The 26,155-nt window shown below is 39.7% G+C and overlaps 1 protein-coding gene across 1 annotated transcript in view; it reads left to right on the top strand.

Annotated features, from left to right (window-relative positions):
• GTF2F2 (general transcription factor IIF subunit 2) overlaps positions 1-23,555 on the top strand; it is an 85,960-nt gene extending 62,405 nt beyond the window's left edge. The window contains exons 7-9 of the mRNA XM_050334079.1: positions 10,270-10,369; positions 17,320-17,463; positions 22,673-23,555. Of these exons, the coding sequence (XP_050190036.1) occupies positions 10,270-10,369; positions 17,320-17,463; positions 22,673-22,792 (364 nt within the window). The 3' untranslated portion in view covers positions 22,793-23,555. The remainder of the gene's footprint in view (positions 1-10,269; positions 10,370-17,319; positions 17,464-22,672) is intronic.
• The last annotated feature ends 2,600 nt before the right edge of the window (positions 23,556-26,155 follow it).

The following is a 26,155-nucleotide window of genomic DNA, read 5'->3' on the forward strand; positions in this document are numbered from 1 at the left end:
CCAGTTGGGGGTTGAGCAAGACTGCTTTTTTGTGTGGACTAAGGAGAAAGGTTCTTTACTGCATTTGCTTTGGGTTTTATAGTGTAGAGTTTCTGGGGTTGCTGAACCTACACAGCTCATCTTAATATAATGCTGATTCTGTTTGGATTAAGGGTGATCTCAGAGCTCAGTTGAAAGCAATTTCACTTTCTTTGCTTGCAGGAAAGAATGTTGGGTGGGTTAATTCGGCAGTTCAGTGTGAGCTAATTCGGCAGTTCAGTGCAACCATATGTTTAAGCTATTGCACAGTAGCTGAACTGTGCAAGATTCCCCTCTAAGCTGTCAAAGGCACTGTGTAGTCATTAACACATGGTTGTGCCCAGTGTTTTTTCCTAGCAGCTTCCTTTCGGTGCCCTTTGCAGCAGTCCCTTGCTGGTTGTCTCCAGGTTTATTTTAACAGAAGGGAGGTGGAGGTCCTCAAAAAGGCATCCGCTATCCAGCGTTTTAGGTCTGAACAATAAGGAAGGAAGAGGCAGAGAAAATCCTCAAGGATTTGAGCCAGCTAGGTTTTTTAGGGAAGCAGTCCAAATGTTTCCCAGATTGCCACAAACTGTTAAATTGTTTACAGTAAATTTTAACTGGAAGATCCCCAATGGAGCCAGATGCCGTGGCTGTTTGCAGAGCAATCGGAGGAGTGGTGAAGTATCCAGGAAGTGGAGTTTTAGAGTTGGGAGCATGTAGTTGGAGGCAGAGTGCTGGCAGCTGTAACTTGATAAAGATATTTTGCAGAAGAGGAGGAGAGGTTCAGATTTAGATTTAGCTGAGATGCTGTAAGGATTTTTTTTTTTTTCATTTGAAGACTTGTAGCCAAGAGTCTGCCTTTTTCTTTCCATCTCCTCTTTAGCTGGGAGCACTCTCATTGCAGAGGGAGTTGACTGAGCTTGTAAATCATCCACCCTTTTACCAATAATTCAAGACCTAAGCCTTTCAGGGTTTAGTAAAGATGTACCTTTTCTGTCTAACAGACTACTTTTAAAATTCTCTTTCTTGTCTCCATTAGCAAAGTGTTGCAACATTTGTGGATCTGCAGACTGACAAGAAGTTTGTGTTGCCTGGACTTAAAAAGCCCTGTGGTTTCAAATGTGCAACAAGTACAGCAGATTAGTTTTGGCAGGAAAATGAAGATCATGTCATTTTGAGACAAGTCTGTTTGTTGTACTTTAAAAAATAATTAATAGTTGAGAATTTAAAATTCCTCTTCTAAAATCTAAATTGAAAATAGTGTCTAAAAATTAAATCCATTTGTTATGGAGAAATTCGAGGACTGAAGAAACTGGGAGCAGAAAAGGAAACTGCATCTTTGAAAAGAGAAGTCGGAAGGGATTTAGAAACATGATAAAAAGGTATAGACATGCAGTGTTTCTTTACAGGTTTTGGTTTTTTGAATCACAACAGGATGTTTTTCTATAAATGATGTAGTGTGGCAAAATTGAAATGATATCACTGGATATTCTTCAGTCAGTAGTGTACGGAAAAAAGATTAAAGTATTGTTTCATGATTATAATGGTAATTTCTGTTCTTAACATATAAATACCTGAAGGTAATTAATTTTTAAAGATCTGTTTTGACTTGGTTTTTACTCTAAGATGTTAGATTTTTTTCTTCCCTCTTACCTCCTCAGGCACTGAAGCATAATATTGGCACTAATTTTTTTATGACATCAAAGAAAATATTCAAGTTGAAGTTCTTAAACAAGAAACAGTTTAGAGTTGCACATACAGGTGCACACACTTTCAAATACATTGTTTATTCATATTGGTGGAAGAGTGGGCAACCCAAACATCTGATTGCAAAGCAAGAAAAGGTCTTGAGCCAGAACAGGGGAGATAAAAGTATTCCTGCACTTTTGCCTTAAAAATAAGAAGTACATTTCTTAATATGTTTTTGCATGTTTTTAAGCTCACGTGTATATTTTCAAGAAGTCTGACCCCTTTTCCAAAACCATGCAGTCTTCTATTTTTTTCAACTTGCCTTCAAAACCATCTAGAAGCATAAAAGAAGAAGAAGTGATGTTGTATGGTTGTTTCCTAAAGGTTCTTTTTTGATTAGGAGCAATTAAGATACGTATGCATGCATAATTAAAATTTTATGTGATTCTTTTGGAAAAGATTCATCTGGCTTTAATTCAGGAGATAATCTTCATGGTAAAATTAAAGGGCTGGGCTTTTTCTGTCCTGCTTAGATTGCTAATGAGTCAGTTTTCCTAGATCTCCAGTCTTTACCTTCTGTAGTATTAGTAATGGGTTTGTGAGACTCCTGGTGCTTCCCCCGAAGTGAGGAACCGCTCTCTGTGGTTATTCATCCCTACTGACATTTAAGGTGCTGCCTGCATTGTATAGACTGCTGTACAGTGTTGAGTGGTTAGCTCAGAGGTAGAGGCCTGTGGGTCTTGGTAGAGGCCTGTGCATGTCTTGGCTGAACAAACACAAAGGGAAACGAAGTCTTTTCAACCTACTTTTCCCCCTTCCTTGTTGTTATTCAGGAATATGTCCATCAGACTCCTGCCTATCCAGCCATTCCCATTGTGTTGTGCTGCTATTGCAGCCTCTGTGTTGCCTCCCTCTCTTTTGCCATGTGGGACTGACATGTCTCTTCACAGCTCTCTCTCCAAGATTTCACCTACATTCCTGTTTCTTCTGGCACGCTGCTTAATTTTTTATGTTTGATGTACCTTGTCACTGTCTCAAGCCTCATCTCGTGCCTGTGGTTGAGGTACCCTACATGTTCTGGACAACATAAAAGGACATCCAGGTTTTATTTAACCCTACTTTTAGACCTTTCTGTCACTGGAATAAGCCACAAGTGTAAACACCCTGGTATAAAAATGTACCATGTCCTGTAGTTTTATCCACTTAGAAATTAAGATGAAGTGTCCCACAGCAAGATACAGCATGTAACTGAGCATGCGTGGATGGACTTAGTCCTCAGGGAAGACTGTCCCCTTTAGCTCTACTTTTGTTTGTTCTTGCACTTAATCTTCTTGCTTGTGTTGGGCTGAAAGCTGAGTGGAGCAGAGATGTTTGTGGTGTGTGTATCAATAAGAAAATGGTAAAAGTATGGCAGGAACCAATAATGGAGAGCTTGTTTCCCTTCTGGGCAGACACTAACTGATTGAATATGACCGTAGGGTCGAAAGGTCTGCAGAATCCTGACATTTGTAACAACTGCAAAGCTGCAAACTTCTCTGCTCCTTCAGAGTACATGAATTGTAATAGGGAAGTGTTCATTGCTTTGCAATAATTGATAGGACAAGAGGAAACAGCCTCAAGCTATACCAGAGGGGGCTTAGATTGGATTTTAGGAACCGTTTCTTCAGTGAAATGGATGTCAGACATTGGTACAGGTTGCCAAGGGAAGTGATTGAGTCACTATCCCTGGAGGCATTTAAAAGGTGCATAGGGACTGTTAGGGACATGCTTTAGGGATGGACTTGTCAGTGCTGGGTTAATAGTTAGAATTGATGGTCTTTTCTAACCTAATTGATTCTATGATTCTATGGCTGGCTGTGCAAGGCCTTTCCATCAAATCACAGCCTGAACACTGCTGAAAGGGCCTTTTTACTTGGCAAGGGGCTGATATTGTGACCAAAGTCCTGCTGGAAGGCCAAGGAGAGTGCAGAGGCTGCTTTGCTTCACAAAGGAATGGGAATCTGTGCCCTTAAGGATATCTGGTCAAGGACCCTTTTTGCAGTGAAAAGGGTCCTTGACCAGATATCCTTAAGGGCACAGATTCCCATTCCTTTGTGAAGTTGTTGAGTAAATGGGGAAGCAACAAACCAAACATGCAGAGACACAAACCTGGACAGACAAACCTAATGGAGGAAGAGACAAGAAACAAACTTTGTCAGCCACAGTAATTATGGGCTACTTATAACTTCATTTAACAGTTACATTGCATAGAAGATACCTCTGAGTTATGATTCCTTTTTGAGCTTAGCCTCAGATAAAACACTTCCACCCACTCCCCAGTGTGGACCAGGCACTGCCAGAGCCCAACTTCATTGGTGTTGGAATGCTTCTAGAGGAAATATCTATAGACACGTGAGCTAGATTAAAAATATCCATGATGTCAAGCAGATGTTACAATTTTCTTCATGCTAATTGCATTAGGATATCATTTAATATGTTTAAAGTTGGGCATCATATAAATAAAGAAAATTATTCAATTATATCACTCCTAGAATGCTGAAGTAGGTCTTGCTTTATCTTTACGTGATTTGTTCTCACAATCTCAGCTGAGAAGGTTTTAGTCATTTGCAATGCTAAATTCGGAGAGGAAAAATGGGAGTGGTTTTAATCAATTATTCACATTTTGTCAATCCAGAAAACAGAATGCATAACGAATTGTTACTTATTGTTGAATTGCCATTTATGCCGTCTCATGTTCTGTACTAGAGAAAGATATGTAAAACTGGAGTCTTCAGTTGTGATGCCTGTCTGAGTCTTAGACATGAAATTATCATATATTCATATGATTCACTGCTTAGCCTTCAAGATATATAGTTGAAGATGTCAACTTCAGAAAAATCGAATACGTTTCCTGAACATATAATAATTGTAGCACTTTTCTTGAAATGTCAGGATTTCAGGACTTAAAATTAGTTATAAATCATACTCTATATTAATAATCTGAAACATTTCACTGGCAAATGCACTTCTTAATGTCATTTCCATTCAGCTCATGCTCTTCTCTGTCTGCCTGTCTCGTCTTAATAAATGGGGACAGACTCACTTTGCTTTGACTGTGTGTTTGTGCACTGGAGTAACACTCAGCATCTGAAGAACAGTGGATTCATCCGTGCAAGAGTGGAGTCATCCGCCTCCATTTAACGTGAGACAGTGGGACTTCTTGCAATGAAATGCAACATGCTGAATTTTCATGTTGCTAGTTCTTATCTTTCAGAATATATGACAGATTGTTTTGTGTAACAATAGTTTGTCATTTTTATTATTAGATAATGTTTATTTTTACCGGTGTGGCCATTCTGGTAATTTCTTCCCTTGTTTTGTGCTTGGGCATGGCCATGGGGTTGTTTTAGCAGGATGTGCCCGACAGGGTGTTTAGTTCCCACAGAATTACAAAAACTTTTTAAAGTTTCAGTATCTTCTATGAGTGTTCATCTCTTGCCCATCTCGCTGCTTACATTACTAATATTCATGCTTGGAAGAAAAGTCAAAAGAGATGCTACCTGAATCTCAGCAAGGTGCAGTAGTCCAAATGAATACAAGAGAAGTAGGTGTGAGGCTATATTGTTATATTTATTAGTTTGTTTTGGATGAGGTTTTTCAGGCTATACCTACCTCTGTCATGTTTGGGATGCTTAGCAAAATAGGGAAGCAAAGAAAAAGCTTTGTGGTCCATATCAAGTATGATGAAACTTTATGTCATACACCTGTCAATGTCTGGTTCAAGTACATAGTTACTGAGTAAAAGACTATGAGAGCATTAGTCCTTGGCTTTCAGTTCCCTGGTATTGGGCTGGGATCTTCTGTGAGCAGTTAGAAAAAAAAGCTGCAAAACTATGCAGGGCTGGAGAGTTTGTGTTTCTTCCCCTCCAAAGTTTGGGCAGTGGGCCTACTCTTTTCCAGTGCACCTCTGCTGGTTGATACTGTGGAGAGAGAAGCAACCTAACTTTTCCTTTTTTTGCAAGAGTAAGGCTGGCTCCTTACTTACTAGTGCCCTATAGCCAAGGACAAAAAGTATTGAAACTTTCCTCTCTTGTTTGTAAAGTAATTTCTTTAGAAATGTAAAGAATTCAAGCCCTAGCAGTGTTTCTGATTAATACCTTAATGCTCCAAATCTTTGAAACATTTGTTTTGTGACAAAAGATTAATCACAGTAGATTATCAGTTCTAAAGGTCTTTGATTTATTTCTTATTGCTGGAAATTACATTGGTTTAAAAACCAATGAATATCTCCTCCTAGGAGTGTACATACTGTCTTCATCTGTCTCCCTGTATGAGCCTGCTGCATGTTGACAAGTCCTATAGAATTATTTCCAGACTGTTTGAGTGGTTTTTTCCTCCTATTCAACTGTAGGAGCAATGACAAATCAGAGCTGCAGTATAAAATGTATTTTGCTGGGAAATGGCTGTGATGAATTCGATGCCGTGCTGGTTACTTGCTGTATTTCAAGGCAGAAGAGCTATATTTGATCTTGGGGGTGGAAGAGAAAACCACAGTGTGCAGGCTAGTGGCTGCTCTGTTGCTAATTTATTGGCGTTTTTTTGGAAAAAAGTCTGCATTCTCTTTTGATTTTTTTAGGCCAGATATTAGCATGAATTATGTCTCTAGCTATTTCAACGGGAGTTCAGTGGAAAATTTATTTCCTTGGAGAGTCGTGTGTAGTTCTGAGACATAACTAAGTCTTTTAACTCCTGCAAATCATAATAAAGAGTAATAGGTAAAAAGCCACTGCTCCTTTAAATCAGTGTCACCAGTGACTCAGAATATCTATTGATTTTTTTTCTTTATTCCTACCAGCAGTTTCAATTAAGATTTAGCAGGTCCACTCTGAGAAAACTCTGCATAAAACACTGCCTCATATTTTTGGTTAATACTGCTTTTTAAATTGTCTTTAAGAAGTGAACAATTTAAAGTAATTTTACCTGTAACACATTAAAACATCAATCTAAAAGGCTAGTATAATGCCCAGTTCATAGCTTTTGTTGTGTATTTTTGAGTGTATAATTACTGGAATGAGTGTGTGTGTGTATATATATATATTTGATCAAATTTTTTCAGACAACAGCTATACAAATTTATAAAGTCAGTTATATTCACTCTACTTTCTGAATATGAGAGAATTGCAGTATGGTTTTGAAAAATAAAACCAAATACTTTATTTTCCCTGCAAATAGTGTCTGTATCAACAAATCATCTGGACAAAATGATTACAGGCTGTTTGTCTTCACCCTTTGTAATGCACTTAGCAAATTTCAGTGCTTCATCCACACGTGAACCATTTGATAATTCGGTGTTTATACCACATTTGTCAGTCCCTTTATTTGTATTCGTGCATTTTATGGAAGCTAATTCCAGATGTGCAACAGCTGTTGTTCCACACAGGATTGTGTGATGATATTCTGCATGAAAGCCTGGTGGAAGGAAGGTAACCTGAGGCTGTGTCATTCTCTGTGCGATCTTGAAAGCTGCAGAAAAAGAAATGAGAAGGGCAGCCATTAGGGAGAAGAGCAAGATGCATGTATAGAATAAATGCTGGTAATAAAAAGGTTTCCCTCCTGATTCACCATGCTTGCCATATAAATTCACCATGCTTGCCATATAAATTTCCATATTGGCATGTGTCCACTGCTGTAACTGTTTGCATTAACAAGTAATACCAGGAATGCAGTATATTTTTAGCTCTCACTACAGCAGTTTGTCAACTAGAAACAAAGAAAAGGTTAACATTTTACTGTAAGATAGTTTTCTAAAGACTGTCAGAGATCTATGAGATTTTGTGGATCCTTGTAATTTGGAAATCTTTGGCAAGAAGTCTCAAAGTACAACACAAACATCTCCAAAATTTTAGAGACATACATTTGTAGCTTATTAATTTGTTACTTGCTGTGTGCAGATCTTCCTGTAGTCTTCTGCCATTTCACAAACAACCTTTCATTATTCATTTCCATTTTTACTTGGTAGGCTTCCATTCTGTTTCCTAAGCAGGCAGTAAGTTTTTATCTGCATTCAAGGTTGTATGCTAGGGCACTTGCCTTGTTAAATGTAACTTCACTGCCCTCAACCTTTGGAAGAAGGCCTTTCAGAAGTGTATTAACTCTCCTACATGTTTGGGTTTCTACTGGTTTGAAACTGGCAGGTTAAAATAAAAGAGCTGAACTGCATATCCTGCATGATGAGTGAAAAATGTTAAGAAATAAGGTGCTGATGTTCTCTTATGCAAAGAAGGATTAATTTAAGGGAGCTGCACTGAAGTGGGGCTTGAAATGTCCTGTATTGTAATTTTAAAATGCCAGAACAGGAAGAGACCTTTAAGATTGAATGGTGTCTGATGTTCATGACTGGCAATTCATTGTTGAAAGGCTAATATTCTTTGGCTATTTACCTGAAGAAATGGAGGATGTTGTAAACTCACATTGTAAAAAGTTATCAATATAAAGCCCAGTGCAAGGAGAATTATAATATAATGGCCAGTCTTCGCGAGCGAAGATCCGGGGAAGGTCTTTACACCTTCCAGCCTGCGCATTGGATTTTTTAGGTGAGACACAGTGTGCGCGGAACTGAGCCCACCCTTTAATCCTAAGGTTCATCTGCCGGGGCCAAGCGAGCTTGGACGGTGGCAGCGAGGTCCTTAGGACGTAGGTGGGTTGCCTTTAAGGGCTAACGAGCTCCACCTGCCCGGGAGTGGCCCTGACGGGGAATCGAACCCGGGTCTCCGCGGTGATAGCACCGCACCCTTACCACTAGACCACCAGGGGCTCCGCAAGGAGAATTAATCATGAAGAAATGCCACCAAAGAATGCCCAGCTCTCCCTGAAAATATGACACCAACTGATTTGGTAGCTGAGACCAAAAAGAAAAAAAAATAAGCAGTGAAGAAGTGCAGAAAAAGACAGATTTGTAGAAAAGATATTGATTTAACTTTAACCTATGCCTCTTTGTGAAACATGCATTTAGAAGACCTTGGGTAACCAGATCAATAAAATCTTTAAAATCATTTAATTAGATTGAAGGCCAAAAGATAAACCCTAGTGATAAGTAAAGTGTTCTGTGTTCGTTTACCTTCCAACTAATGTTCCTTCAAGCTAAGAAAGAAACCTGCAATATTTGGACAGAAGGCAGCATTGATACAGAAATGTAGAATACAAGGTAATGGTTGCTTAGGGGTAGTTAAAACTATAGAACAAATGACAAATCTGCCAAAATTCAAGAGGAAGCAGGTTTATATCTATGTATGAATCAAAAGTGTCCCCACCTACTGTCCAACAATATAGCTATAAAGGATGATTGGCTTCACATCTAGTTACTAAAACTAGAGAATTTAATTCTGAATTTAATACTTATTTCAAATTAATTTACTTAGGTTGTTCAGGTGTCAAATCAGAATTTAACACTCGAACACACTGAATTCAGGTTTTAGCTTTTTGGGTGTACATTATATCTTTACAAAAATAAATCAGTGATCTCAAACATTTACAGGGGTTTTTAAAGAACTGTTTTATCATTTTTATGTTTTACACTAGTAAACATGCAGTTATTATTTGAATTAATGTACCATATTAATTCTTGTTTGGAAAGAAGCAAGCATCACTGTACATTTATTGGGCTGTAAGTCTTATATTGTAGTTAGTGAAAATTGACTGTTCTGCCTAGAAGATACACCTTTGGAAATAAAAGAGCTTCACTGATGATGAACATATTAATTGTGTGTGCCATAAAGCTATTTGTCTGAAGTGACACCGTCCTGTACTTTTCTGGAGCTTGGTGTCTTGTGTCTTCATTTCAAGTAGTAATTCTTAAGTGCTAAACTTGAAGTGAATGGGACACTCCCTTTACACCATCATACCTAAGGTTTAAATTACATAGGGATGAGCTTGACAAGATACCTTCAATCTCTGACCTTCTGAGAGTCTTTCCTAAAGAGGACTGAAGGTCACCTATTGTTGTCTCTGTGATAGGGCCTTTATTGCACATTGGTTTGAGGTTGGCTGCATATTTTTAAAAGTGCTCTTAAAACCATTCTTTGTGCTCTTTTGATGTAATGCACTGTAATGTACTGTAATGCTAAAAGAAAGGTCATAGAAATTTATGTTTTTACATTAAAATATCTAAGAGAAGGTCATGAAGTCAGCAGAGATGGATAAAAAGCTTTTTCATCCCTCAGCTGAGTAAGCTGTGAGATTCTGAGTTTACTTGGGTTGGGTTTGATTATTTTTAAGAGCAAGGGCTTTTTTTCAAACTGAGCATTAGGCTTTTGGAATTAAATTTGTGTTCGGACATTGGTTTTAGTACCTTCCCTTCACAATTGCTTGGTTTTCAGCATTTCATTGCCTTCTGTAGCATATAGCACCCTAATAATTCAATGCCCTCAAGCAAAAATAGGGAAGAAAAAACCTAATTCAGAAGAGTGCATCTGTTTTGCCTTATGATTTGTTTGCAGCTGACCTTTGATAATGGCTTGTTCATACTTGCAGGTTTTTAGAATTCACTTTGAGCGTGTGCTTGTCTGAACTTTTTATTAATTCTTTTTTTGGTTCCTTTTGCAGATTACAGATAGAAGAATCTTCTAAACCTCTAAGGCTATCACAACAGCTGGACAAAGCTGTAACCACGAACTATAAACCAGTGGCTAATCATCAATATAATGTAAGTAGCTTTTAGTATTTTCCCTTCTTCTCTTGGGGAGGAGTTTGGCTTAGGACTGCAGAATTGCTCTACTGCAGTCCTGCAGCTCTTTTGCTCAGAGTTGGCCACTGTCTTTGGAAATGCTCCATGTTATCTTGTTTTCTCCCTGATTTTGTCTTCTGGGGATCTTCTTTCTGTCTCATGACCAGTATCACCCTTGGGGCTGAGATCTGCCAGTTCTAACTGTCTTGTGTTACCTGATGGAGGACAGACCACCTTCATCCAAGCCTTTTTAGTGGCTTCATTACATTCTTCCTCTAGACTGTTTTTTTTTTAAATGCAGTTTTGAAGTTTGTGGATAAAAGGCAGTTCTGGCTTTGTGCTATGAGATGTAGAAGCACTGCTTAAAACCAAATAAAGTATCATTTGGAGGAGGTTAAAGGACTTGAAAAGAATCATTAGTTTCCAGTCCTTTGTAGAAATTAACAAGTAGAAAAGAATAACAGCTGATAATTTTTCACAGTTTCATACCTTCACAGTACAAGATATTGGCATCATTGGCTTTGTCAATATTACACCCACACCGCTGTTCCAGATCAGTTGATGTACATACAAACTATAATGTCCTTTTCCTTAAAGATCCTCTTTGAGTAATTTTTATTTGTGCATATAGAATCGCTGTTACTGTTGAATGTGAGAAATGTTAAATCATACTTGAAATGAGTCACTGTGTTAATCACTTAAACTTTTACACTTTTTATTAAGATTTTATTTACATAAAACAAATGACAATATATTGGGTGATATTTAATCCTTATTATGAAAGTCAGTCCATTTCCACAGAACCAAAAATAATCGTTTCTCTCCCATGGGACTGTTTTGTAGTAGTTACTGTTCAGAGCCTGATCTATACATAGACGATCATACCAATATAACTGTTGCAACTGAGGGAATGACATTTAACCAAAATAGTCACACTGGTATGTCCTGCTATGGAGATGCAGTTTTGTATGAGTATGTTCTTTTATGATGCTACTGTTATACTACTTCTTTAATTCTGAAATAATCTTCAGCGATGTACAGCTTCTCTTTTTAGTAGGATGCTGTACCATTTCCCTGACACTAGCATAATTACAGCACTATGACTTCAACCTGGAAACAATCTTTGTATCTTTATTCCAGTTGCAAACTGCAGTCATCATGTCTGCAGAAATTAAAGTCTCCTGTGAGCTTGAAGGGGTATAAATAGGACATAACTGGGCCTCTTAAAAGTGATGATGCTCTTGTAAGGTTTTTATTGGTTACATATCTGTCCATGGTAATGGAAATTCATTGGCAGTGTGTTTACTTTTCGTGTCTACCTTAACGGTGTTCTGATGGGAAAACACTCATAAACTGTACTTGTACTTGAGTCACCCTTGACCTTGCCTTGACTCTAAAGGCCCAAGCACAACTACCTTTCGAAAACATCTTTCTTTTCATTAAGTCCTTTGTTAAGGTTCAAGTTAGATGGCTGGGAAAAAGTCCATGAACTTTTTAAACCTCTTGTTCTCTTGTTTGAATTTGTCTGCTGTGTTCAAGCAGACTTAAAACTTGCTGCATTGCATGTAGTCATATGACTGCTGTGTTGGGGACAGGACTTCTCACAAGAAAGAAGAAAAAGCTATCATATACTGATACATTTAGTCATCATCTGGCCAGTTTCTGAGGGTAGAATGAGTATCTACTAAATAAGAAAGGGTTAACATTTCCTGAAGGAAAGAATATAAAATAGGGCTTAAGTGTGGCTGCTCTATGTACCTATAAATTAACATACAAGAGGAGGGATGAGGGAAATAAATTATATGTGGATGGGAAATAGCAATAGCTTGTTTCAATTCAAGGACTGGGAAAGTGATTAGGTTTTTTTTTTTTTTCAAGAAATTATATTAAGCCTACCTTTTTTATTAGAAGAAATTGCAATTCCATTACGATACATGCCAAGACTGTAACTTAGTTTTTCTTCTCTGGGAAAGGCACCTTCATTTTCTCTGTCTGTAAGTGTTACATGTGTTTGCAAGGTTAATATTCTTGCAGCTGGATTCTTCACATCACTGAATTGTAATACAGCAGAAAAATTCTCTAGTGGTTCTGGTTACTCCTTCAAAGACTTCTTTGTGATCCCCTCTTCCCACTGTCCTGTACTGTATAGATTGGTACCCATGCTCCAGGAGATGGGAAAACCTTTAAGACTACTTTCAAGTATCTTCAGATGAAACTTTAGATTTAGATTGCTTCTCTGTCACCTTTGTATTAGCTGTCTACTGAAGCAGCTACATCAGCTTCAGTGTCAATGGTACTTCAAGAAGGCAATTTTGACACCTTTTCAGCAAGCTTAGCAACATCCTGGGAAGGTAAACAAAGAGAAATTGATTTCAGTATGAAGTCTTGCAGGGATAAACTCACAACTTCTACGCTAAACAGCTTCTTCTAAAATGGTCCTTCCTTGAAGTCAAATTGGTTTTGAATGCTTTTTAAATTAAAAAACCACACAACTTGAAAACAAATCTAATTAGTTTACAGTGTTGGCGCTTTCTATAACATGACTATCCAAAAGTTAAGCCTACTGCATAAAAGATTCCATTTGCAAAGAAAACAGGAAGAAAAAAATGAAAGGCTGCATTGTCACTTGCTATGAACAGTTTTTTCACAAAACAGAAAAAAGAAGAAAACAGAAACAGAAGATACCATGCTTTTTTTTTTTTTTAATAGCACTTCACAATGTGCTCTGTGTTTTTAGACAACAGTGGGAGCTGTCACTAAAGTTGGAGGGAAACGCTAGAGTGTTGCTAATTAAAATGTGGGCAACTGGGACACCAGCTGCAAATAACTTTTCAGTGAAGGGATATTCAGTTTTCTATGTGAGTTGATTTTATACATTAATGAATTAAGAATATGAGAATATTCACATTGCATTTGTATAAGGAATACAAATACTCTTATCTGATTTACCTTAGCTCATCCAGAGAATGTAAAATAGAAGCTCCTACCATGGAGAGTGTACTGAGGCACTAAAATAATACAGAAAGAAGAATTCTGGGCAGTACAATTTACTACCAAAAAGAAAGAGTGTGCATTGGTTAAAAAGACAATTTTGTGTTATTTTCCAGGAGACTATTGATTGTGTCATAGGGATTTTATAACCAGTCATGAAATAGTTGTCTCAGAGACAAAGTGTCAGTGAAGAATTTCCGTATTGTTATTTTGGTTTTTTGTGTAGGAAGCATCAATTTTTAATAAAGTAGTTTTTTTTCTCCACATGGAAAGAGTTATAGCTGGTAGCTAGTTGCTAGCTAAGCACATTTTCACTATATGTCCTTTGAAGAGGTACAAACAGTACAGTGGATTTTTTGGTGTTGTTCTTAAAGATTGCCTTGAGAGTTCCATGAGCTTTTCCTATTATAACCATGTTGCTTACCCATTATTTCCATAGCTCTGCCTCATACAGAAGGAATAACCTCGGTGTTTCGCTCTTGTTCTTGGTCCTTAAAAACAAACCAAAAACAGAAAAGGAAGAAATCCGTCTCTTCCATCACTTCAGCTTAACCTTCCACCTGAAGAGGTTCCAGTTTGTTTCTGGTTTTCTTCTTGTTCATTTTGATTTTGTCATTGGGGAGGTAGAAGACTTCAGAAGGGTTGGTATAATAGCTACTGCTGTGGCACAGTGATGCAGCCTGTGACTGGCTGTCTTCATCTTTTATGCCTCATCTTTCAACTGGTGCATTTTTGAGTCAGAGAAAAGTTACTACCCTGAGAAACAAATGCATAGGTCTTTGCACTGAAAAGTGGCCTCAGGTGTACACAGGAACCCGGAACTCAGTCAAGCATTGCAAATACAGATGCCTTCTTCTCTCCTACCATTTTCTGAACTTCAGCTCTGAAGTGTTGGGTGCTTTTCTGGCAACAATTTAAGGCTGGATAATCCATCTCTTCTTGTAAAATGTTAAAATGTGCATGTATTCAAAACATTTTTAATGTACTCAGTCCTAGTTTCCCATAAACCAGTGTATCAAATGTAACAGGGCTTCAGTGAAAATCCAGTAGAGTGTTCTTTACTGATGTCAGCTGTGACCTGATCAGCAACTACACAGAGAAACTGGAAAATCCTGTGGATCACTAAGTCAGAAAAGGCTGAAAACTCAGGCTCAAGAAAGCCAGCTGCAGCTGATTGCAGTGGCTAATTAGGAAACTGCTTCCAGGAGAATGCAGTGTCAGTGTCTTGATTCCATGAAATTGTAGGTGTACTTTCCTTCCCATGTCATACAACATGTCCTACAGGATGGTAATTCCAATGAACTACCAAGGAAAAAATAATCTGGAGCAGTTTTCTAAGAGAACCAAATATATTTGTTCTATCCAACTAGATTAGGTTAGAGAATTTTTAAGAAGACCTTGACAGGTTGGAGAGATGGGCAGAGAAGAACCATGTGAAGTTCAGCAAAGGGTCCTGCACCCAGGGAGGAATAACCCCATGCACCACTACAGGATGGGGACTGACCTGCTGGGGAGCAGCTCTGTGGAGAAAGACCTGGGGGTCCTGGTAGACCACAAACTATCCATGAGCCAGCAATGTGTCCTTGTGGCCAGGAAGGCCAGTGGTATCCTAGGGTACATTAAGAAAAACATTGCCAGAAGGTTGAAGGAGACGATCCTGCCCCTCTGTTCAGTCCTAGTGATTGGTCGGCTGCATCTCTGGAGTGCTGCATCCAGTTCCGAGCTCTTCAGTACAGGAGAGACAGAGTGCTCCTAGAGCAGGTCCAGTAGGGGGCTGCAGAGATGCTGAGGGGACTGGAGCATCTCTCTCACGAGGAAAGGCTGAGAGAGTTGGGCCTGTTCAGCTTCTGGAAGAGTCAACTGAGAGGGGACCTCATCAGTGTACATATTAATACCTTTTTGACACTCAAGCAGTATATATATTTTGGTGCCACTGCAGTTCTACTTTGCCTGTTTGTGACTTGGTGCAGTCTATGTGCATTGTACTGCATGGTGAGATTGTACCAGTAGAGAAACAGAAATGGAATCCACTGCAGGACTTCCAAAGCTTGCCGTTTAGACCTTTTCAAGGCTACAGAAGCTCCTAATAATTGTCTCTTGGACTTCTGAAGAAGCAAGTGTTTTGACACACTATGGTTTATAGGAAGGCCAGTGTCCTAGGTTTACTTTCCTACTCTCGTGTCTGTGGTGTAGCAGTTCTGCTGTAGATCATGACAAGCAAGGTGATGTACTGTGAAGTTGGCTTACTTGAAGTTACAGTTTGCTATTGTTGCAAAGCTATTACTGTTTTGATTTGTTCTTCTTTAAATGCAGAGGCTAAAGAGTTAAATAATTACACAAACTTGTATTAGTGGATAAAAATCAATTGTCTGGTGGGTTGGTGTGATTCGATTGTAGCTTTTATAACACTAATGTGCAGTTGGAAAAGCAGACAAGTATTTGGTTGTGCAAGCCCCTTTTAGGTTTAAAGCAGAAGCAACAGACGTCAAGGTTTATAGGTTTGTTCAAACTTAGAGGTTTGGAACAATTGCTCTGCATTCAGTTTAATGATGTACATCTGGTTCAGGATTTGAAAGAGAGAGTTGGCTTTCTGGAGATCTGTGAGCTATGGCAAAGGTGGTAATAGTCTTAACCTGCTTTGGGACAGCTACCAAGAGACAGGCTATTTTCACTCTGAGAGTAGGAGGGAGTTAGCTGGCAAGGAAACATAGGAAAAAAAAATAAATTGTGCCATAAAACCAATCTCACTTCTTAAAAATAAGATTTTTAGTATCCAGTAGAACTGTGAATTTTCATTTCTAGGCTTTTTATCCAAAGGCCTTCCTTTTGCGGATCAGGTTTGAGACATCAGAAGCAGAACGTCTGCCATACAAAATTATCGCACTTACAGCCAGGCACGTGTCCCTCATGCATCACATGCATCTTCTCTGCTGTACATTGTGCCGCTATGGATTCACCCACGCAGTTTGCCTGAAAGCACTTGATGATTACATGAGTTACCTTACCTTCTGCATCACTTTTGTTGGTTCTGAGGAGCTTGGTGGTTTTCAGTTATCGAGGGTGGTATTGGGGGTGGATGGGGTGATGTACTGGCAGGTGTTGTGGTTGGTGCTCTGTGGTGATTTGGGTTTGTTTGGGGTGTGCTGGTCTGTGCAAATCATACTTTTAATGATGAATCAGAGGAAGTATTTTTGGAAGTGATAAAAGTTTCTGCAAAAATACATGGTCATCTTGTGCAGATTATAATGGTTAAATAATTTTTAATATGCGATTTGAAGTAGGATGATGTGTGGCAACAAGGAGCCTCTCCCTGCTTAGAAGGTTTGTGTTTTTGGACTGTTGTAACTTTGGGCGTACTACTGGGATTTCTCCTGAAGAGAAACCATCTGCATCCTCAAAGCATGTCTTCCATTGCTGAAGATAAATTGTGTATTGACAGGGTGGATGCCTTGAGTGCTGTTTCTGAAGCAGATGAGGCAATGTCCAAGGCCTGTCTGAGCATCCTTTGGGCAGGCGGTTGTTATGATTGCAGATGTAGCCATGTTGGTCTGGGGATTTTCCCAAGTATGGCAATTTGTGAGATGTTTGACATTTGTCATTATACTTCAGAAGCTGATGTGGAGGGAGAATCCCATCTCAGTTTGAATTCCTGTCCTATTAATAATTGTCTCTCCAGGTTTGAGAACACCATGCAGGCTCTGTTTCTGCATTTTTTTCTGGTTAAAGCAGAAATACACATCTGAAAAGCTTACTGGGCTGAGGACAAAATGCTTAGTTTATGTTCATAAAAGAACATTTGAATCCTCAAAAGAAAATTTTCCAGATGAAAACCACTGAGTCATTAAACAGTGTTTTATTAAATAGAAGAGGTTTTTTATATCTTGATGTTCAGCACTGAGAATTACATATGAATGTCTTCAAAATGTGTTTTGTAACAGATTGAATATGAGAAGAAGAAGAAAGAGGATGGAAAACGAGCTCGAGCTGATAAACAACAAGTGTTGGACATGCTTTTTTCAGCCTTTGAGAAACATCAGTATTACAACATTAAAGACCTGGTGGACATAACCAAACAGCCCGTGGTATGTACTAGGAGTCTTGCAAATACAACCATTTTCAGTAGTTACTATTGTGTATATTTTACATATCCAGAAAATAGTTGTGTGTGTATATATATATATATATATATTATGTGCCTTTGAAATAGCTCTCTAAATACAGTGGACTGAAATCATAAGTTTTAAGTTTGTTATTGTAGGACAGTGTAGGATACGAATCATTGAAGTGAGTGTGCTTTTTCTTGACAGAGATGGTTTAAATAACCTAAAGGATGACTTTCTTATTTAGGTTTGCTTTAATACTGGGAACCAAATTCTGTAATGCTCTCATGTCTCCCCTGCTACTCTCCTCAGTGAAGCCTAGTTCTTTGGGCTGTAGACAGCTTGTGTAAGTGTGTGGTCAATCCTTCCTTCAGCTTCTGAACTTTATCTTGGCAGAGCAACAGCAGTTGCTCTTTTTCTGTGAGTCTAGAAAACTGTGTTTCATGGAATTAGTATTAAATGCAAGCATTATCCATGTTAGGAGCTCAGGTGTTGTGTCAATGTCCCCAAAATCACTGGATTTCCTTTACAAATAGAATAATTTTTAGGATTGATAGGTGGTTGATACTTAGGATTGATTTGGGGTTTTTTTAAACCCTATTTTGATACACAAAGAAGAAAAGCACAAAGGTATCTGCTTATGTAGTGGTTTTGTTGTCTTGCAGAGTCTGCCAGCCTCTTCATCTGTGAACCCTAACTTTCCAGTTCTTTTCGTTCTTCCCCTGTTCAAACTTCCCTTGAACAGACCTGTTGGGATTGGGAGGGAGATAATGACACGTGAAGTATCTTTGATGTTTTTGATATTTTTCACCACCAACTTAAATATCTGTCCTCAACTCGGCTGCAGATTTCAAAAAAACTTTAAGGGATTTTGAGTTTAAATGAAGTGACAATGTCACAAAAGCTAAAGCAGAAGAAAGAATACCAACAGCTGGATTATGGAAAAAATACTCCTATGTAAAAAAAAGGGGGGGAAATGAAGATGCTTACTAGTTTTGCTCACTTCACGCTTAGAATTAAGTATGTCTGTGTCAGAGCATTGGTATAAGGTGCACAATCTGTTTAGAAAATGCCCGAAGATGTTACCCAACTCAAACCATGTAGGTTCACTGTATTCTAATACCTTGAAAGAAACTAGTTATGTATTTTAGTTGAGTAATGTATTTTTGTCTTCCATTCCATTCATTTATCTCATGAGTCAATTCCTTATCTGTGTGGCAGAGAAGGTGTGTGGATCATGGGAGCTGAGAAGGAGGAAGGAATAGGAGGAAGATACAGAGGAAGTAGCAAGAAAATTTTAAGTTTTTTGTTTGTTTGTTTTGTGGTTTTCTGGTCTTTTTTTTTGTTAGAGAGGTGTAAATACCACTGTCTTGATCACTTTGAATGTAAGTAGGTGCAGATTTATCCCATCTAGCATGACATCAGCTAGCAGTAGTCACCCACAATTCCCACTTAAATCACTGGAGAACTTGAAGTTACAAATAAGTAAGGGTATTTTTCTATGATAGTAACTGTAAATAGTAAATTAAACCCATGCTACAGAATATGTTGCATGTTACAAAGGAAATTGCTGCCATCTTTATTTGTGATCATAAAATCACAAAGCAAGTCTGTTCTGAATACAAAATATTAGGGTAACCTGGTGGGGTGGTTTGGACCTGGCCCTCAGCCAAGTACCCAAACCCACAGTGACAGCTTCCTCCCACCCCCTTATACGAAGACAGGGAAGGCAAGGGAAGGACAAAAAACTATCAGAAAACCACAATAACAAAACCAAAATGATATCTCTCTATATCTATATATATATCTATATATATATTTACACTTATATACAGTTCAAACCTATATACATATTAAAAAAAAAAAGGAACCCCAACACCCCACAACAGAGAAAGAACAGATATACCCAGTCAATGAAGAATTAGCAAACAAAACCTTAATACTTTCCTTAAGAATAGCAGAAGTGACTCAGCCCTCTCAAATCAGAGGAAAACAGCAGCCTCTCAAGGCCTACAGGCCCATACCCCCACGCAAGGAGCCCAGCCGTAGGGAGGTTGCTGTTCTTTCCAACTTCTAACTTCCTCCCCCCTGCTATTTATATTTCTGCTTATGTAAAGAATAGAATGGAATATTGGGATATGGGTACTTCCTTAGTTTCAACGTGGTTACCAGGAAGAGGCCTAAAACCAAACCATTACACCTGGGTTTATTTGTTTTCCATAACAATTTGCTTGGCTGAGAACATAATATGGTTTTCTATGAGAAATCAACTGTTTGTGAAGAACAGAACCAGTATGGAACCAGTGGTCTAAGATGAACTGTCTTTTTAAAAAATTACATTTTAGCTTTAAGTAATGGTTATCCTAAACACAGTGGGGTTTGTTTTCCCCTCGAAGTTTCAGAAGAATTTTCAGAGCTTGAAATTGCACTCCTTAGTAATTTCTATCCCATGATTCTCTAATAACATTTCACTTTTTATGAAAAAAAATCAAGAGGGAAGATGGAACAGAGCAGTGGATGCCTTGAATATACAAACAGGTCACCTACAAATGAGCTTCTGTGTTAGAATCTATGTATATAAGCATACTGAATCCCTTTCTGAGAAAAAAAATTGTGGGTCCCTGATAAGTTCTCACCAGGCTCTAAAATTCAGTATTTGGCATCACTGGGGGAAGTGTAAAGTTTCTCTCTATGGTGTGATGTCAGAGTAGTATGTTTCATGATGTATAGGCCAGCCTGGTGCACTGCAGACCCAGGTGGAGAGTCCTGGGTTCTAGAAGGAGAAGTGATCCTGCAGGAAAAATCCTAACGTCTCCTGAACTCCTCTCATCAAGCTGCTTGCTCTCATGTAAGGTACAGCACAGCAGGATTACTCCTGATTTGTAATTTGTCTAAGAGCTCCAACAGATCACTGTTATCTGTGCACATACGGTGATTTTTTGGGGCTGATGTTCTCAACTGTCCTGCCTAAAGCCACTGCTACCTAGTTCTCCCCTGCACCAGAGATGGCAAATCCTCAGTTGCTGCAGTTTCACGGTTCCACCTTGAAGTTCTGTTACTTGTGGCACTTGCTATTCAGTTTGGGTGAGTTTTGTTCCATTTTGATATGCTGTTGAATCAAAACTCTTGGAAGTTTCGCCCTGAAGCAGAACTGCCTGGGGAGTTAGGTTTGAAAACCAGCTGAAATTAAAAGTAACCCTCATATAGCTGGGTGGGCAGTTCTGGGTGAGTGAGCACCGGGAGCTTTGGAACGTGCAGCCACGGTGGTTTTGCTCTGCCTTAGCCCAGCAGCACCATCACGCCTTGTGACCTGGCTTCCCAGATACAGACCTGTCAGCCCAGGAAATGCAGATGGATGTACTTCATGAGACTAAGTGCAATTATAGGATTTTTTTCCAGTTCTCTGTTCGTGTGGTCTAGAGCAGAATTTAACCTTGCATCCAAGTGTTCCTTCCACGCTCTCTGCCATGTTTTGAAGTCTTTGTCAGCCACACTACTGAAAGCTACCTCGTGTGCATGCACAGGGATTGCAATCCAAGCAGTGGATATACACCTTTACACATCTACCACAACCCATGTAGAAATCGCTTTCTCACCTGCTTTCAGCACCTTCCTGAAAGGTGCGTGGCACAAAGAGAGTGCTGCCCTACAAAAACGTTTGTGCACTGATTGCTCTTGTAGTGAGCACGTTTGCCCTGGGTACCTGACTCTGGAGTAATGATGGCATCTCTGCAATAGGCAAGATGCGGAAAGGTGTGCGAAGGGATGTACAGCGATCTGCTGCTGCCACCTGCTGGGGTTGGCATCCTGTGCCCTCGAAGGGAATGATCTCCCTGCTCACAGCTCCTGTGCTCAGCCACTCCGCTCCAGGAAAAGACCCTAAGAAACTAGTTCATATATGCAGTCTGGTACGATCACCTTTCTTACCTGTGGGACCAACACCGCTCGTTGCTTTGAGATAGGTTTTTAAGAATAATTTTGCTAGATGAGTCCAAATGAAGTGCCATCGTTGGTGTGGGATCTGAATGTTTATTTTGTTTTGTATATTTTTGATGTGTACCTGAAGAGTAACGATTGGTTTCTCTAAAAGAGACATTCTTTTTTCTGACTGAGAACATACTTTTTATTTGTGTATTTCCCATCTTTTCCATTTAGCAAAAAGGGGAAGAGTGCAAGGAACAGACTGGGCCATCAGCATTTCTTTTTTCTGTGTCCTCAGCAAATATTTGCTGATTTTAATGAGTTGGAGTATATTGATATTTGCACTTAGTGGAACTGTAGATGCAGAAAGTACAGGGTTCCAATAACTCCAGTACAGTGTATGCACTCCAAGAGGATTAAATTGCTCAAACTAAAGCAATTATGAATTTAATGTGGGGATTCTTAAACTGTGGTCTGTGGTTGCCATGGCAATCCATTCACATCAGTCCCGATTAATATTTAAACAAACAAGCAAGCAAATGGCTCTTAAGAAAATTACTGGTGTTTATTATAAAGAGTAAAGCAGGCTCATATTAGTGAGCTGTGTTTTCTCAAAGGTTATACTACTGGTATCATAGCTGTACTTGTTTTGGGTATTTTTCTTTCTCTTCCAAGGCTAAATAATTTAATGCATTAGAAAATCCTCTGACACCTACTCTATAAATGAGGCCATAATTAAATGCTTAAAGCTTTGCAAAATGGCATGAAAGCCAACAGCCTGGGGCTTTGATTGAGTCTGAATAAGGCAAGGAGCTTCAAGATGATCCCAGCCCAAGCAAGAAGAAAGACCACGAGCTTTTAGCTCAAGTGGGGGAATTCCAGCAGGAGGATGTGTGAGATAACCTCAGCATCACCTTCCCAGGAGGTTCTGGGAGCTTCATTTTGGCAGCATGTGCTGCATGGAGCATCCATCTCATCTCACTAGTACTTGTCTCTCACAGGGGACTGCGTGGGAGCCGTCACCCCTGCGGCTCGGGTGCTCCCTGCTGCGTCCCTGGCGCCTTGCACCAGGCGTTACACCCAGGCTGCTCTAATCCCTGTTGGAGCCTGAGGGTCAAAAACTGTGGCAGAGTTGTTATTGCATCCCTTAACGCCAATCAACCAGCCTTGCTGTGCCCCCCCTTGTGAACTGAGTGAATGCAGTTGAGCAGATCTGTAGGAACCCTGGCAATTGCCTGCCTCTATAATACGAATTTTTGTTTTCTTTCAGATATACTTGAAAGAAATTTTGAGAGAAATAGGCATCTACAATGTGAAGGGGACCCACAAAAACACATGGGAGCTGAAGCCGGAATACAGACACTACCAAGGAGAAGAAAAGAGTGATTAACAAGAAAATTTCAAAACTAGAGAGAATTACAGTGATTGCACTGAGGGAACTGTGATGGGTTTACAGGCAGGACTGAGCACACTGCAATTATGCAAGGATAAAGATAAGTAAAAGCAGCTGATACTTCATAATTTTCTGTAGCTCTTTTCCCAAGGAATATTTCTTGTATGTTTCTATAAGTGCGTTGTCTTTTGACAGAAAAAAAAAATGTTTATAGAATAAACTTGTATTAGATTTATCTTTATTAGAAATCTTTTGAGCTCTGAACTTACTTTTTCTTTGTAGCTTTGTGGCTTTTCCAAGCCTCAATGACTTTGAAGGAAATCGTGTCTAGAGGAACCCAGGACCTTGTGGTTTTGCATTCCACTATAACCAGGTTAATACCCTCAGTTCTGCTGGGATCTGCTAGGGCTTCACCTGGAGGGCTGCGAGGAAGGGTACACGACCCTTTGTGCGGTGTTTGGGTGGAATGGACACGATGCTCCTTTTGGGATCAGGCTTTAGGGAGAACAGCCACAACCATGGTGCTCATCACAGTCCTTAGACTCTGTGGGAACAAATCAGTACAGTTAAAAACGCGTAAAGCAAAGGCTGTTTGACACACAGGTCAGTGGGAAGAGGACAGTCCCCTCCAGGTGATTACTGAAAAAAAATTGAAATGCCTGTTAGGTACAGCAAGGATTAGTTTTATTTTTCTGTTGTTTTTATGCTGATACCTATGTTTTGTTCAAGCATATCAATAAAATCGTTATTTTAATTTGTACCATGCAGTGTTCTACATTACTGACTGAACATGTGATTTAGGTGGCGTAGGTCTGAAGGGTGTTTTCAAACGAGGGGGTTTTTATTGCTGGCTTTGCCATTTGGTTCCTCTGTGTTTTGGGAAAGATTGCTGAGTTTATCTGTGTCTCTGTTCCCTAATTTTTGAAATGCATATTGCAAGGGTTGTCTGTTCAACATCTTCTTGGGAGGGAACTATTTAATTATATTCTCAAAGGTTTTATGTTAAAGAAAGAGCAAAGAACATGGTGGAAAAAATCTCATTAGTATACCTGTAAGTGAAGCAGGTGAGGTTTGATAGCACAACTTTCACACTCTCAGGTCCTTCAAACTGTGCATCATTTCTGCCCAATCTAATGAAAGGAGGTCTATGTGAAAAGCCAGCCTCCCATTATTGGTCCACTTAGAAGCAACAAAAGGCTTGCAAGGGTGTCAAATGCCTTTGGAGGTTTTTAAAACAACTCTGACCCCAATTTTGCTTTCATTTTTTTTAGAGTTGTTTGTGTAGTTATCTCTGTCCAGATACACTTCCTGCTGGTGCTCAGCTTCTTGGGGCATGAAGTGTTCAGTTCCTAGGAGGTGGTCTGCTGAGAGTTTTGAAGAGCAGATCACATTCTAGAGATATGTGTGGGCTTTCATAAATACTGCCATCGACTTGTGTCTCCTCAGGCTCTACAAGCAGGACCCAGCTTGCTGACAGTTGCAGGAGACATCTGAGGATGCTGAGGAACTCAGGAAGTCAGCCTTTGTGTCTTGCTGTGGTACATGATGTGCTCCCCAGCAATAGCCAGAGCCTGCACACACTGCTGTCCTCATTGGGCTGTTTGAGTTCCTCCGTGGGCTTGTGTTCACTGATATGTAGGATGAGAGCTCTTGTTTTTCATGAGCTGGGCTCCTCTGTTGGATTTGTGTCCTATTTTAGCAGCTGAAGTACCTAGCAAGTCTAGGCCAGCTTTTCCTTTATGTTGCTCCTCACATGCTCCTCTAAAACCATGCAGGGGAATGCAATGCAGTCCTGATTTAGGGGTGGTGTAATTCATTGCCACAGGTAAAAATGACCATGCTCTTTCAGAGTGCAATGGTTGCCTTTAGTGGGATACACAGCAGGATTAGCTTAGCAGGAGAGTGTTTTGGATCTGCTTTATTTTTGGCATTATGAGCTGCTTCACAGTTAGACTTCAGTTGAGAAGGACATAATCAGTCAGTGTAGAATGCCAGATGATCTAAGTAAAGGAGGTATTTTATTGATCTGTAGAGTGCCTTGGACAGGGTAAATAAGGTCTATTCAGGTGCAATGGAAAGTGTACAGAGCATTTTATGGGATTTATGGTTTTTACAAAGATTGGGGTTTTTTTAAGGAGTATCATTAAAAACGTGGAAAGTGCTAGAGGTGGATTTTTCAACTGATGAGCAACAGAAAGTTTGAGGAATGGCAAGGTGCACTGGTTTGCTTGCAGCCTTCTGTGTAATAGCACTAGTTATAAAAAATGAGGAACAGGACAGTGAGGATACATCATTTAAAAAATGGAACTGGGAAATGCTATGCCAGGGTAAACAAAGAAAAGATAACCAGTGGACAGTCTAGAAGCCAGGCAGCTTGTGAAGCACTTTCTTACCTCCTTCCTGCATGATTTTGAAGGCTTCCTAGCTTGCTAGGGTGCAATTGGAATTTTAGCCCCAAAAGCTTCCACAAAATCCAAGTGGCGTGAGAGAAGGGATCAGTGATCCCACAGAGATGCTGATGTAGAGCATGAAAAATGTGCCATGCATTCGAGGACTCTGCTGGCTCCTGCCTGGTAGGAGTGCATGGTAAAGGTGAGGGTGGAGCTTTTAGGTGCCCTTGGCAGGTCCTCATCCAGCCTGCAGCCAAGCCATGGGATCTTGCAGCACAAACTGTCCTAGAGACAGAAGCAGCAGGATAAACACGCTGCTATGGGCCCCATATTCTCCCTTCTGCAGGAACACAGGGCACTGTGGGATGGGTCTAACTTCATGCAAGGCCGCGATAATGACTGAGCATTTGGGACATTCTCATTTGGATCCACCAGTTAATAACCACCAAAAACTCTCCAGCTCTGCTTCACTGGTTCTGCAAGTGCTGTTGGCAGGATTGCCATCTGCCAGAAGATAAGAGGAGGCTTGTAGGCGTTCGGGTCTGATTCCCTGGCCTCCACATTTGGATTAATTTAAACTCCGAACTTAGAGCGGTGATGAATGCTGATTCTCTGCTGGTCTTCCCATGTGCTGCTGTCTCTGCTCACTGATGAACTGTTTTTATGGACTTCTAACAAACTGCTTTTCTCACTAATGCAGTATCAGAGCTGAGCCATGGCTCCGGGCTCATCTGAAAGACAGCTCTGCGTCTTGAGCTTTTCAAAGAGCTGTGGCTGGGTACAACCTGACCCTCTTCTCATACCAGTGGCAGGACTAGAACTTTCTTGGCTCTCCTAATCAAGGCTGTGTGTGGCTACCAGGCTGTGGGGTCAGCCTTTCTCAGGGAGTGTTAAATTATCCACACAAAGATGACAAATTCCAACACAAAAGATAAAAAAAGACACCTATAAGCCAGAAGGGTCAATGAAT

This window comes from Myiozetetes cayanensis, unplaced genomic scaffold (genome assembly GCF_022539395.1).
Source record: "Myiozetetes cayanensis isolate MyiCay16 unplaced genomic scaffold, myiCay2020 scf5-8, whole genome shotgun sequence".
In the NCBI taxonomy this organism is placed as follows: domain Eukaryota; kingdom Metazoa; phylum Chordata; class Aves; order Passeriformes; family Tyrannidae; genus Myiozetetes; species Myiozetetes cayanensis.